At 38.6% G+C, this 14222-nt stretch overlaps 1 protein-coding gene across 3 annotated transcripts in view; it reads right to left on the bottom strand.

Annotated features, from left to right (window-relative positions):
* USP4 (ubiquitin specific peptidase 4) overlaps positions 1-14222 on the bottom strand; it is a 53679-nt gene that overhangs the window by 8076 nt on the left and 31381 nt on the right. For 2 of the 3 annotated variants that reach the window (XM_048488708.1, XM_048488709.1), the window contains 5 exons: positions 13262-13345; positions 11430-11524; positions 2808-2999; positions 877-965; positions 55-273 (listed from right to left, as the gene is read on the bottom strand). In XM_048488708.1, the coding sequence (XP_048344665.1) occupies positions 55-273; positions 877-965; positions 2808-2999; positions 11430-11524; positions 13262-13345 (679 nt within the window). Of the gene's footprint in view, positions 1-54; positions 274-876; positions 966-2807; positions 3000-5967; positions 6091-11429; positions 11525-13261; positions 13346-14222 lie in introns of those variants that run through there. The other variant, XR_007243859.1, reaches the window with a different exon arrangement.

Here is a 14222-nt window from a genome sequence, read left to right as displayed (position 1 = left end):
AAAAGTCTGCCAGGAATGAGAGCTATCAAGGGGACATTTAGAGAGGATACCTACAACTCAACTTGAGGACCTTTCCATCAGTGGTAAGGGAATTGATTTCTGATGTCCCATATGAATTCACAAGGCTGAAGCTGAAGAGATACTTCCTGTGCTGCAGGTCTTCCTTTCCCAACTCATCCTGGATGCAGTCTTCTGATTGGCAGGCATCTGTTTCCAACACTTTCTCCTTGTTTTCTTCCTCTTCATTCTGATGTTCCATCTCTTCAATTTCCCCTAGCACATAATTGAAAGGTTAATACAATTTTCCCATCTTTGTTCCACACAACTAACCCCCTCCAGTATTTGCAATATCCTGTGCATGAAAGCAATGTACTGATTAATAATACTAGCTTTGGAAAAAAAATATGGCCATATGGAAGACAGAGGAAAGAGCCTTTCTCTGAGATGGAGATGTCAGGAATTCTAAGTTATAACATTTTATACATCTCATACAATCTTTTACAAATACCACAGGAAAACAAGAGATTATGTGGGACTGAAGGTTAGTGTCTTTGCAGATAGTCCCTTCCAATTCAAGAGATATTTCTTTTTGTCCCCAAGCAGCCATAGTAATATTAAAATCTAAAGCCCTGAACAGAAGTAAAATTCAGTCTTCAACCAATGTAGACACGGAATTAGTTTTGAGCTTAGATCCACCCCTGCCTTTCTATGCATGAAGGGCAATTTCTGTAAATTTCTACTTCACAATGTAGCCCCCTAGCCATATCTCATCCTACCCAGAAAAGCCAAGTTCAATAATTAAATTTCTTCAAGATAAGCTTTTCTCATGGATCCAAGTCAAAAAATTTGCTCTATTTCCATCTTAACAGAATTTACCTTCAGAAACACCACTGGCGCCATTACAAGATCCATGGTTTGTAGATGCATCAGAAAATTCTTCCACCAAAGGAACCTTAACATAACGGCTGAAAGACATGTTTTTTGTCCATTAATCTCCAATAATGTGCCTGATTCCTCAATTACAAACAAATAATCTGAAGAGTGGAGCGTAAGTTCATTAGGCTGCATCTAAGGTTAATTTCTCCCAGTGGAAAGGTGGTGTGTTGTTGTTTTAGTTGATTCTCCACTCTCTCTCATTGTAAATCTACAATCCTCCCTTTATGGTGTTCTCCAAAGGTGCCTCATCACCATTTCAGGGAGCTTGGTGGGAAGGAAGAGGCAGGAAAGTATGGTTCCATTAACATAAGTGTCTTCTGCTTGCTGGAAATGAATGTTTGATCCAATCCACTGTTTTCATATGTAGGCCAGTAATAGAAATATTACCGCATTCATGATGGCTAAAACAGTATGAAATAAAATCCCTTAAATTAAGTGGTGCCTGACGGCTTAGATATCTTTTTTTTAAAAAAAGTATGGCAAATTCATGAAATCTAAATGGAATAACCGCATAAAGAAGCAATGTACTTTGGATGGCCATTGTTACTTCCATGGCACCTGCCCAGCTGCTATTAGCAACGCAGTGCTGGACTATCTCTGACCCAGCAGGGTTTTCCTTAGATTCTCTTTTAATTTCTTGGGTTTATACAGTACTTTCTGGAGAAGGAATATTTTAGATTCATTATCCTAAGCAGAGGAAGATATTAAGATGACACAAAGGTAAAGGAATCCATGCAACTATAAAGTAAGAATTTCATGATAAAGTTACATAGCTCCTGAATGGTGGAGGTAGTATAGCAAAGGCTACGATAACTCAGGCCAAGTAGAGACACTGGAGCACACTGTTTCATTGTGCAAGATTTGCCAAGATCAGAATGACCCAACCCATCATTGCTTCACTCCTATTCAATCACTTAACTGATGCTCTTAGGATTCCTTTAATCTTAGATAATCTTGATCCTTACTTTTGCGAAAGCGTAGCAAAATATCTTTTAAAGATTATAGACACAAAGCTAGATGGATACTAAGCATTAGATTGCTATCATAACAACAACAATGTTGCTTACATTAACTATTTGCTACTGGTATACAATGCCTACCTCTGCCAGCAACCTTTGGGTTCACGATCACCCACAGTCAAATAACCTGTGGGTGATTCATTGAGAGATGTCGTAGTTTTGTTATTGATTGCCAGATGGAGTGACAACTGAAGGCTGTGGCAACCTATGGGAGTCAAATCAATTGTTTGCCCATTTCCTCGCCCCTTATCCCTTGTTCAGTGTTAGGTGCCACTCTAACAAACTCTGTGTTTTATAGTGGAGTGTTGATACTGTATGCTGTTGTGATGCCTGGGCTCTGTTGGTGGGTTTTCAGTCTGGTCTGTGGAGAGGTGTATAGGAATGGCACTTTTGATGAGTCCATTTGGACTAAACTATTGATAAGACTCTGAATGGCTGTTGTATCTATCTGTCTCTTGTGGACAATTGTTTTATTGTATTTTGGAATGCCAATAAAGGGTTGTCTACATGTCAAAGGCTACGATAACATGGAACACATGAGTAACCATTCTAGGGAAGAACTGCTATAGCCACCTCTTCTCTGAGAGGGAGACAGTTCCTGAGAGCAAGCTTGCCAGAGAAGTGGCTAAGAATGCACATTATTCAGAGGTGTCACTCCAATGGGGTGGGGCGCATGCAACACACCAGGCGCATGCTCCTGTGGAAGTGTGGCGAGGGTGTTCCGGGGGCCTGGTGGGGCGTTCTGGGGCAGGGGCGCTCCGGGGCGGAGGATGCAGCAGTGCACCGGGCGCTTTTCCCCTTGCTACGCCTCTGCAAATGGATTGCTTTGACAAGAATAAGTCACATACTCACCTAATCCGTTCCAAAATAATATTGTACAAGTAATCTAGGGTGAGCTTGTGCTTTGATGTCGACAGGAGTAGAGGCTGGCCATACAAAACAGTTCCTGGAGCCGTGTTAGACTGCCTTGCTTTCTTCTCTCTGAAGTAAACTGAAAGAGTGACACATTCTGAACTGTCTTCCATTGGTCTGCAAACTTCATACCTGCAGGAGATAGGAACAAGTTGGCAATTTCAAATTCCTGTATAGCTCCCTACTAAGCACCACACCAGTTCTAAATATCTCTGATCAGAGAAACCATATATTGTATAACACTAATATTTGAGAATGCTTTTTGTTGGTTCGGAAATCATCAGGGGCTGCATAACAGTTTTAAAAAGTCACAGGGACTGGCCTGAAAAATGACACATAAGGATGATCTAATTGCATTCACACAACCAGGCCTGTGATAACTAAAGCTCCTGCTTGATTAATCATTTATCATGGTTTATGTATTCTCATTTTAAGAAAAACATAATGTACCATTCCCTTTTACTCTTGCTATTGACATGACAATCTAAAGATTTTCAGAGAAAGATCATTTTTAAAGCAACAATAAGAGGGGGCTAAGAATGTTAACTTGAGAAAATGAAGAACATAAACAGTTCACAGGCTACTATTAGGCAAACTGCACTACTGGAGCCCTGAAGAGACTATCCATATAGCCATGTAGGCAGGGCTCTGCCATGCTGTGGGGTTTCTGTAAATTCTTTCTTATTCATGCTATTACTAAAAAATCTTGCTTTATTTTGTGTGAACCTAAAGCACAGACAGCAAAGTTTATTGCAGGCTGGACTTCATTAAAAATATTGAGTACTACCAGTAGAAAGTCTCAGCATGTGATTTTAACAGCCAGGTTAAACAAATGGTTTAAAGGATACACAAGAATTTAGAAGTCAGCAATAGCTTCTAAGGGCAATAAAAGATGAAGTGACAGACTAGAACATTTTTACTACTGCCCAATGCAAACCTCCCCATTGCTTCTCTTCTCTTCCCCACCCTACCCAGCCATGCATAGTATTGAGGGCTCCCCATCAAATGGAATTCTACACATATTAGTAGCCAGGATTAATAGACAAACATTTTCAGCAGATAAGCTAAGCTATATTCACTCACCACTTCTCTGTAGGGCAGGGCACAGGGACTGCCCCTACCAGGGCTACTTAACAAGAAACCCATTCTTCATAGTGAAAGTGATACGCAATTAAGTTCATGTACTTAATTGATGCAATTAAGTACATGGTACTTGCATGTTGGAGGGGGTGGGGTGAACCAAGAGATATTCTATTTGCTGGACCCCAGTATTAAAATTCTGGTACCTTGTCCTCAAGCCAGATTCTACTAGTCCTGTTGACCCAGCTGCACAAACACATAAACACTACAATTACCACCTGAGATATTCCCCAACAATCCTAAATATAAAATTCTTCACATGTTAGCTTGGTTATATGGAACTGAGAGGCTGCTGACACAAGAACAGAAAAGATTCCTGAGTTAAAGTACGGCTCTGATGCAACTAAAGCCACTTTGGCAATCCCCATATTTATCAGAGGGATTACTATCCCCAATACACCTTTATGAGATCATATTCATGAGCTTTAACCAAGGTGCAGAGCACAAGAACAGTTCTGATAATAAACTCTCACATGGTAAATACATCCAACAGTACAGACTCCCAAGACTGAACTAAATATTCCGTTGTCAAGCAAACAAGCTCAATGAATAACACATGAGACCAAATGATATTATCCTCTAGCATAACTTGTAATGAAATGTCGATTGCCCAGAACAGTCCTACTTTATTCTCTATTGACATTTGAGAGAGCTGCCAAATAAATAAGTAATACCCAGGACACAATGTGCAAACTGTACCTAACCTCTCTCTAAAGTCGCTGGCTGGTGCTTGAATTTTCCTGGAATTCCTCCTTGACCTGTTGCACATGGATTATTTACCCTAAGTCTGATGCTATATCCATAGAACGATGGTGCACATGTTCCCCTCCTCGGGTTTCCCTGATCTTTCCCAAAGTTGCTTCACTGTGAAGGTCTAAGAAGATGGCAATAGAGCCCAGATGACATTAAGTACTATGTGTGTGGGATCAAGAAAAACCAGACCTTCCCATCTAGATGACAGCCATTTTCCCTTCCCCAGAGTCTGCAGAGTGGCTTTTTGAGGTGTTTTTTTTAAATTTATAATTGACATATGATATCCCAATACAATATATTTTTGCAGCAATTGCTAGTTTAAGAAAATCCTTGAAAAAGTGCTCCCTACTGAGGACCAAATGCAGAAAAACACCATACCAGGAATCCTGTTGCCACCAGGCAGCACTAGCACCTACAACAATGTGGCTTCCAAGAAAAGAGCTGGTTCACTGAACAGCTACAGCTCTTAATCTAACAATATTAACAGACTAATTTGAATTGTGCTTTACTCAGGTGCTTCTTATCCCAGCCTCAGTTAAGTACCAACTTTGAACAATGTTTTAAATTGCACTAAATGGTTACAAAGAGGCGGAACTAATATTTCCTACTTCAAAAGCAAGTAGATAGCAAATCATATAGCAAATCAGAACTTTCCTTTAGGGCAAAGGGCAGAACAATTCAAAACCTCTCTATTTCAGAATGCACAGCCTTTAACAGAGAACACTCCAGGGTCAAACTGTTTCCTAATTGCAAACTGCTCTATTTGCATAACAAATCAGAAACATGTAGTTTCTAGAGACAAAACAGAAAGACAACACAAGCCTATTTGATCAAATATGATAAATTTGGTTCTAAATATTAGGTTGAAAGCCATTCAATCTTCCACCACTTCAGAACAGCCCAGAGCAAAGGAGAGGGAGAAAAGAATGGTTGACATGAGAATATATGTTATTTGGTGCTGAAGTTTCATACATTTCTGTAAGTTAAAGGTGACCTGCAAACCAGTTTGGCTAAGTTTTGTCAAATTTAAATTATATATATGTGAATGCCCCCATTACCCAGGCTAAAAGAACAGAGGCTCTCAAACATATTCAATTTCTCAGGCTGCATGAGCCAAAACCAATTGGAAACAAACAAGAAATCCAAGAAAAAAACCAACCAGCAAAGACTCTGCATACTTGTGCAGCATAATTTGAGAAACACTTACCTGACCCCTTGTAGGCTGGCTCCATGCTCCAGCAGAGTTCTGGGTGATGTGACATCACCATCATGGTGTATGCTGGGGATTTACATCGGAGCAGGAGCCTAGTGGGGCTGGACATCATGGGACCTAAGGAAAAAAGATAGCAAGTGTTTGGGCTGTGTGCCGAATGCTCCTTTTAGTTAAGCCTCAAGTAAAAGGGGCATTCAGCATAAACAACCCATATTAATGTCATGTTTGTCAGACTGATTTGCAGATCACCTTTATGACAATATGTCCTTCCCTAGAGATGTTGATTCAATTAGAAGCATTCCTAATTCATGTTTTTGTACACATCCTTCATCAAGCTGAAACTTCTTGCAATTAAGAAACTTTCTAACCCATCTGCTAGTTTCAGATTAATCAGGTAACTGACCACTAAGTATGAGAAGAGTTCCATGGGAGATTACAGCATAGCTAACTGCACCATTTCTGCTAGCAGAAGATAGGGGCAAGATGACTGAGAGGAAAAAAAAAGTATTTGGAAGCCAGACAGTGTCACAAGCCACACGGAAAGAAGAACAAAGTCATACAAAAATGCATTACATATTAAGAATCATATTTTAAAAATGGAAGCTATAAAACAGTATGGGATTTACTTTTATTTGCAGCTTTTCCCTGTTTACTTGCATTAGTTGTTTGCTGTTTACTATGTCAACTAATACCCTTTTAAAATAATTCCCTTGGCATAAAATTACTCTGTTTACTCAACCTGCCAGACGATTGTGCTAGTTTGTTACTTCACAACAGGTATAACTGCTGATATGGATAGATACATCTTGTTTCAACTGTATATACTGCCTCCTATCAGACATCATACCAAGCCAAGGTTAAATAAGTTTATGGCAATGTTTGACTTGCCTATCCATGGTGTGCAGCAGGCGGGCAGGCCACAATCAGAAGCCGCTGTTTGTGCTAACCAAGGGCCTTTCCTCACTTACCTTAAGCCCCGCACTACTCGAGGAGAGTAGCGCGTGGTCCCTCGGCACTCCCCACTGAGAGGGGCGGCGACAGCGCAGCCGCCCCGAAGCTGCTGCTGTCGCGCCCCTCAGCGCGCAGCATCCCAGGTGCTCTTCTTAACGGCGCCTTTTGATGGCCCCGCGCAGAGCGCGAGGTCGTGGGGATGGCCGGGCGTGCGCCTGGGATGCAGCGCGCTGAGAGCAGCACGCGGCATGGAGGGGAACGACGATAGTGGGGAAAGGCCCCAAGATAATGGAAATGACAAATCATAGTTACAGCCATGGCTGTACATCTACATACCTCTGCGGGTCAAGTGGAAGAACTGAACAGATGGAAAATTTAAGACCAGCAGTTCCAAACCATAATTTGCCAGTATATATGGAATCTTACACCATAGCTTGGGTAACATCCATATAAGAGATGTAGTAACTGTTACAAAGTAAGACCTTTAGTAACTTTATTGAACTGTTGATCAAAGCTACACTTTAAAGCACAGGTGTTAAACTCGCGGCCCTGCAGATGTTATGGACTACAGTTCCCATCATCCCCTGCCAATCTTTGAAGCATCGAGAAAGAAGAGTATAGAATGCAGCATGATGCTGTGAAGCATTGATTTATAAATTCTACACAGTACTAAAAAAAAAAGGTTGGGGGAAATCACGCAATAGTGGCCAGGAATCGTTTCAAGGGGGGAACAAAAGAGAGTGTGTGTGTGTGGGGGGGGGGGGTTGAAAACATTTTACAAACGTTTTAGGAGATCTGTTTGGAAAAGGTCACAGTCACTGCAGTCCAATTTGGAAGTGGGTTACAGTTTAATCAGGAAAAATAATTATTTGGAGGGAGGGCTGCTGAAATATACCTTGCACTGTGTTTTACACTAGTGGAAATGCAAGATAGGATATTATCAAATTGGAATGCAAGGGCTACTAGCAATTCCTATCTTGTGTTTTAAGAAATATTCCATGGGATCTAACACAATTTTTTCAGTGCTAAGTTCAACTGAATATACAAGCCTGCTGAGAGTCCCTAATACTGAGACTGTATGGAGATTGATCCTAAGTCCAAATAATAAACCTTATTGGTTACTATATAATGTTTGTATTTTCTATTTCTCCCCTGCCCCATCCACAGTTCTCATCAAAAAGCTATGATAGTATAAGGCAGTTATAAGGTACAGCTGTTAGCAGTTGTCTCCTTGTTTAGTATAAGGCAGAAATTGTAGCAAACCTAAGACATTATACTTCTAAATTTCATAAATATGCCAAATAGTATAATTTTATATAACAAGTAATAGATAATATATTTTATGTTCTTAAAGCAATTTAGGACCAATAAGAAATCAAGTATTGCAGATCTACTGATTTCCCTCCCAAATTTCTGTATTGTTTTTCTTCAGGGCTAGGGTTTATGGGTTCAAAACATCCAGAACATATTTATATCCATGTTTATATCCAAGTTACTTCCTAGGCTAGACATGAACAGCCATTTATCTGGTCAACAGTGTCACAGATGAATCTCTTGCAGGCAGAGAAAATGATGTGTGTCTGTAAAATTATACAGGTAATTTTTGTGGAAGCCTCTATGAAGGCCTTAAATATATTCAGTTATGTAATAAGTCTCAAGGTCTTAATTGTGGTTTTTGCTAAAAGGAAGCAATAGGAGTCTTGACTCCTTTTTAAACTGAAATACCACCCTGAATCTTGTCTGAATATTAAAACAAGATATGCTTTTTGATAATTACATTTATTGAGAGACAAGGGAAATATATTCCTATATATAATGAATGCACAAATGTTTGTAGGTAAAGCAGGCCTCAACTAGCAAACCATGAAAAGACAGATAATGCCACTGGATTTGTTCTTGTGAAAAAGCAGATTTTATAGGGTTCGATTGATAGTATCCCAATATAAGTACATCAAACACTTGACACAGATATTATTTTCAGTGCCACAATATCTGGTTAGACAGAAGAAGGACACTGGCCTTACTGTGAAAATGTCACAATGTTATTTTTGTTATTCCTGCTTGACTATTTGTAAATATTTTGTAAATGATGAAGAGTTCTCGTGAACTACAGAAGCTGGCACAGTTCTGTTTCATTTTAGTAGATGTTAACAAAAGGTATTTGATGACTGCACTATTTGAAAATGAAACAGCCAAATGCTTTTTAAATAAGGACCATGTTGTTCAGTACTAATACTTTCACAGTGCAGCTAAAGAACCTGCATTTACAATATTGTCAAACGCACAGGGAAATGTTGCCATACTTTTATACTACCATGACTTTGCTGTTGCCAACAGAAAAGCAGATTCAACCTCATATCCGTGCATTTCTAACCCTAACAACAAAGGTTGGTTTGAAACCAAAATCACAACCTCATGAAATCCAAGTTTTGTTGCAAGCACAGAAACCTGCTTGGTCACAACTGAACCCAAGTTGTGGAATCCATTTAGTGTTCTAACACCAGCTGAGAATCTTAGGGTACACCCAAAAGCTTCACGTGTTAAGAACATCCATGAAAACAGTGTTATGGCAGAATAAGAATAAAGAAAATATAATGAAAAAGGTATTCAACTATTGCTAGTACCAGTATCCGTTCCCAGTTACAGTTCATACCTATAAATAACATGAGTTTGGATGTCATTTTTTCACTAGAGCCATTCTAGACATTTCCTTTTCATGAAGGAAAAGAAATATCCCACAGTTTGTTTTCAGACAACAAATTAATCTACACATAATATCCATTTTTACACAGAAAAATTGAGACAACTTTAAATCCATAGATCCTGAACTGCTTTCATGATATTTCCTTATTAGTACTACAGGATTAAAAATAAATTAAGTATGAAAATCACAGATCCTTAAAAACTAACTTGCTCAAAAATGATACTCTGCTAATCACTGATTTCCTTTACAAAATTAAAGTCTGACGCAGAGAACAGTGGCCTGCTTATGATCACCCGCTGAATTCTATGGCCAAGGCTTTCACTTGTCCCAGCCAGAAGGGCAAACAGGGAGGTGGAGCTCCATGGTACCCGATCTGCTTCTGGTCACTGCTTCCAGAGTTGCACTGGCCTAACTTTTAGGCTGATGAAAATGGAGGCATTCCCAGAAGCAGAGCTGACATTAATCGGCTCCCACTGGGCTTTGGCCCCAGGAACGGCACTGGCGAGGAAGACAGATTTACGCCACCCGTTTAGGTGGTGAAGCTTGTTTTCCTCTATGGGGGGCTTTTGGGAGGCTGAAGAGGTTTTTTGTTTCTTCTGCCTTCTCAATCAGAATAAACTCTAACCTTTTAAAAAATTTACTAAAGAATTGGATAACACTTTTATACACAAACAGATATTGCCAATGATTTACTAGATCGGAGCCCTTCGGGGATCGGGCGGTATAGAAATTGAAACAATAAATAAATAGATCCTAGAAGCTGTATGAAGTGAAAATCCAATAAATATATACATGTACGTTTACAATATTATAGCCTTTGGACTCAGTCATCAGAAGCTTTGATAATGATCTCTTTTCTTGTAGCCTTCACTTGAGCTTTAAGCTGCATTGCACTTAAAGCTCCAATACTGGATAAGGAATTCAATCAGAATTATAACATTAATATAGTACTGCTATTTTTCTTCTATTGCAAAATGTGTTGTGTTCATGTACTCTTAGGCCTAAAACTACCAGGATACCATCACATGTGTGATCTCCATTAGAAATGTAATTGCCCATGTGTATATTTTAGGTGTTTTGTTGCTGCTAATAAAGTAAATATCTTTCTCTCTTTCAAGACATCAATCACTATATCTGTGTCTTCAACATAGGGGACAAGCATCAAATGCTCCCACTAAATAGCCACAACATAGAAGGAAATAATAATAGATGCAAGGTCTACCAGTTTCTTGTAGCTTTCTCAGATTCTATTCCACTTTAACACAATTTATACATAATGTTTGACCAAACCAGTTTCAAGGCAACCAATTCCACTACCACAAGACAAGTTTTAGTAGTGTGTATTCAAATGACAACAGACTGATAAGGAACTATTCATACTAAGTTTGTCCTCAAGTGTTAGATAAGTGCTTCACAGGGCTATACAAATCAACAAAAATAATGAAATAAATGTTCAGCAATTTGAGTCCACATCAGGCACACTGCAAGTCAAGGTGTGGGAGGAAACAGCAGAAGAAAAACCCTTAACTTGCAACTACCTTTCCTAATTGGAATTCTGACCCTAAAACAGTATATTTGGAAAAACTGCAATATTTAACAAAGATGCATCCGCAAAGTCACTGATGATATGGTACACATAGTGGTAGGCCACATGTTATTTCATGAGGACAGCCTCTACCACAATGGAAGAACTGTTGGAATACTCTTAAAAGAGATTATGGGCATCAGGTTGTTATAGGTAGCCAAAAATTAAGTACAATGTACAGTAATATCCATCCTGTTGAGAGAAGTGGTTACTCACACGAAGATGTTGTCTTTTGGCATAATATGACTTAAGCCCTCATCCATCTCAAAAATTTTGTGGAATCTGTGGTTATAAACATCTGTCACCATCATCTGAAACCGCAAAAAATTAGGGTTAAAAGTTAGAAACCACAAATATGGTACAGTTAAGTTTCTTTCACTTCAGAACAAGGGATAATTTCTCTACAGAACTTTTAACAAAAGTCTCTGCAGCAATGAAGGGGTTCAGCATCAGCAGTTCATGAGATGCCTGGAATTAAGGTTAATAAACCAATAAAGGAAAGAACAAATAGCATAGGAATGCCCAATGTCTTCTTTGTAAAGAATTTAGCCTCTCTGGATACCAGAACTTAGGTTGGAAAAGTCACACAAGTCTTTTTATTACATGTTCTCTGGCTACGTTCTAAAATGCAAGTTGTTTAGAACCAGATCTTTGTTTATATTTTAGAATTAACCAGCCATGATTTTACCATCTGACCCTCTGGTTGCTTCATTATGTTATATTAATGGCTGAGTAACTGCTTCAGATAGAGAGCTTATAATGGGTTGTTAGCAGCTTCGAAATGTGCACATTCTGTTGGAAGTCTTCTGTGGTCCCCCACATTAATGAATGAATGATCTAAATATGGAACACTGCTCTCATATCTAAGCTGCCACTTCAAAACAAAATTACAGATCCAGAAAATACAAGGGTTGGTAAATCCATGAAAAGGTTTTGTTTATAATGATATGGGAACAACAAAGTTAACGATGGTAGTTCTTCAGCATGTTTAAAAACATGAATGAGTGATCCTTCTGCATGATTTATCCATTTTCCTTTCATTTTTTAAAAAAATCATTTTTGTAAAAAGTGTTTAGCTTCTATCACAAAAAACCGTCAGAAACCAGACTTTTACTAAGCTGAGCAACCGGCTGCTGAAACAGCTTGCCAAAGAAACAATATCTGCAAGGCTTTAAGAGGGCCAAAGACAATTCAGATTGGATAGAAGGGAAGGATGGAAAAAATTAACACACCTCTTTTCTTCCCTCAGGGAACCCAAAATACATCATTTATACATCATTCATCATTCTTCCACTCTGTCCTCACAGTAATCACCCTGTGAGGTAGGTTAGGCTGTTCCCTGATGGTTTCTGAATGATGTGATTTCTTATTTTACAGTTTGTCTTCATTGATTCTCCCATGCAGAGATCAAACTCTGTCCAATGCAGACAGTATAAGGGCATTATTGGCACATAATGAAATATATCAAGCTAGATGATCTACAAGTGGATGAGCCCAAGGTGGTGTAGTTGATATGCTTAGGGCTGGTAACATTAACCGTTTGACAAGACCACTTTTCAAACATTTTAAGTAGCTGTTCTTTACATGTTTTATCAGACTATAACCTTGCACCAAGATCAGTTAATTTTCATTTAAGATATATATCTTACTTCATTGTCTTTCTTTTCTGTTTGAACACCATGTGGACATCAAACATTTTAAGATATTGTATCTTGAACCAAACTGTTCACTTCATCTAAAAACAAAACTTAGTAACCCTTTAAGACATATGCTTTCAAAGAACAGCCTTGCTGAATATGAACAACAGAACTAAAAGAGATATAAAAAATGTTCAGTATTGTGCAGTTATTCTCTAAATGTGCATATTTCCCTATTAGAGGAAACTTATTCGATAAAAATGTCCCTTTATAAGGTCTTTTTCTTCTTTAAAAAGTTATACATATTAAACTAGCTTCAAAAAATGTCATTACAGCTGTCTGACTAATATGTTAAGATTACTGTTTATAACAGAGTCCACACATTTAATTGATCATCCAGTTTATGCTTACATTGTCTGCAGGGATGCTGGAAAGTTTTGAGAGTGCATCACACAAATCAGATACAGCCCCCATCATTGGCACAACTACCCGGTACTGGAAATAAACAGACAAATTTATCATAGGCAAAATGAACCTTGGCATGGAACATACATTAAGAAACAAGCAGAAAACCACTAGTAAACTAGCTATGTAAAGCTAAGAATGCCTCTATGGGTTTTAAGTAAAACCACAGTTTGCTTTTTTGATTCAGATTCAAGGTAACTCGCTCTGTAGGAAAAAGTAGAAAAGGCATATCAGGTTCTTACTATAAAGTGGATGTTGCTATGTATCTTGTTTTTAAACTTCAAGTTGGGTCAGTATAGCAAAAGATCTCTATATTTATTTACTCTCTATTCCCAATAGTTATGCCATTGCCATCTTCCTTAGCACAGCACGTTTTTTAGATGATTCCAGCAATCCATCATCACCAACAATGCTCAGAACTGCCAGGAATTCACCTTAAAATGTAAAAGGTATGGCACTGTAGCTTGTGCTAACATCACATTTGGTTTTCCCTGAAGCTTTTCCTTTCTTTGTTTAGTTTCTTGGTTTTGAATACTTCTGCCACCTAGGACTCTGCAGTCTAGCTGCTTTAACACATTTTAAAAATCAGCATGATGGAGGTCATACTCCAAACTGGGAAATATATTTGATGGCTTTTTAAATCCTCAGATTTTGACTGAAAACAGGGTTAGAAGGTTAGAATACAGTTCGAAGTTTAGATAAAGTTAGAAAATGGATCAATGTAACTCCAAAACAGTTTTTTTTAATTGGTAAAAAGCACACGTGGTAGACCTCAATTTGGGAGTTTCCCCTTTCCCCCATACTGTTTTTCCCAACTTCAATCACCTTTTAGAATTATAACTGGAAGAGAAATATGGGCAGTTTGTGAAATCCCCAAAATATTACGCTATTCTGAATGGGTGTGAAA

Source organism: Sphaerodactylus townsendi, linkage group LG03 (assembly GCF_021028975.2).
Source record: "Sphaerodactylus townsendi isolate TG3544 linkage group LG03, MPM_Stown_v2.3, whole genome shotgun sequence".
NCBI lineage: Eukaryota > Metazoa > Chordata > Lepidosauria > Squamata > Sphaerodactylidae > Sphaerodactylus > Sphaerodactylus townsendi.
Note: the sequence above shows the minus strand (reverse complement) of the source record. Positions and strands in the feature narration are given on the sequence as shown.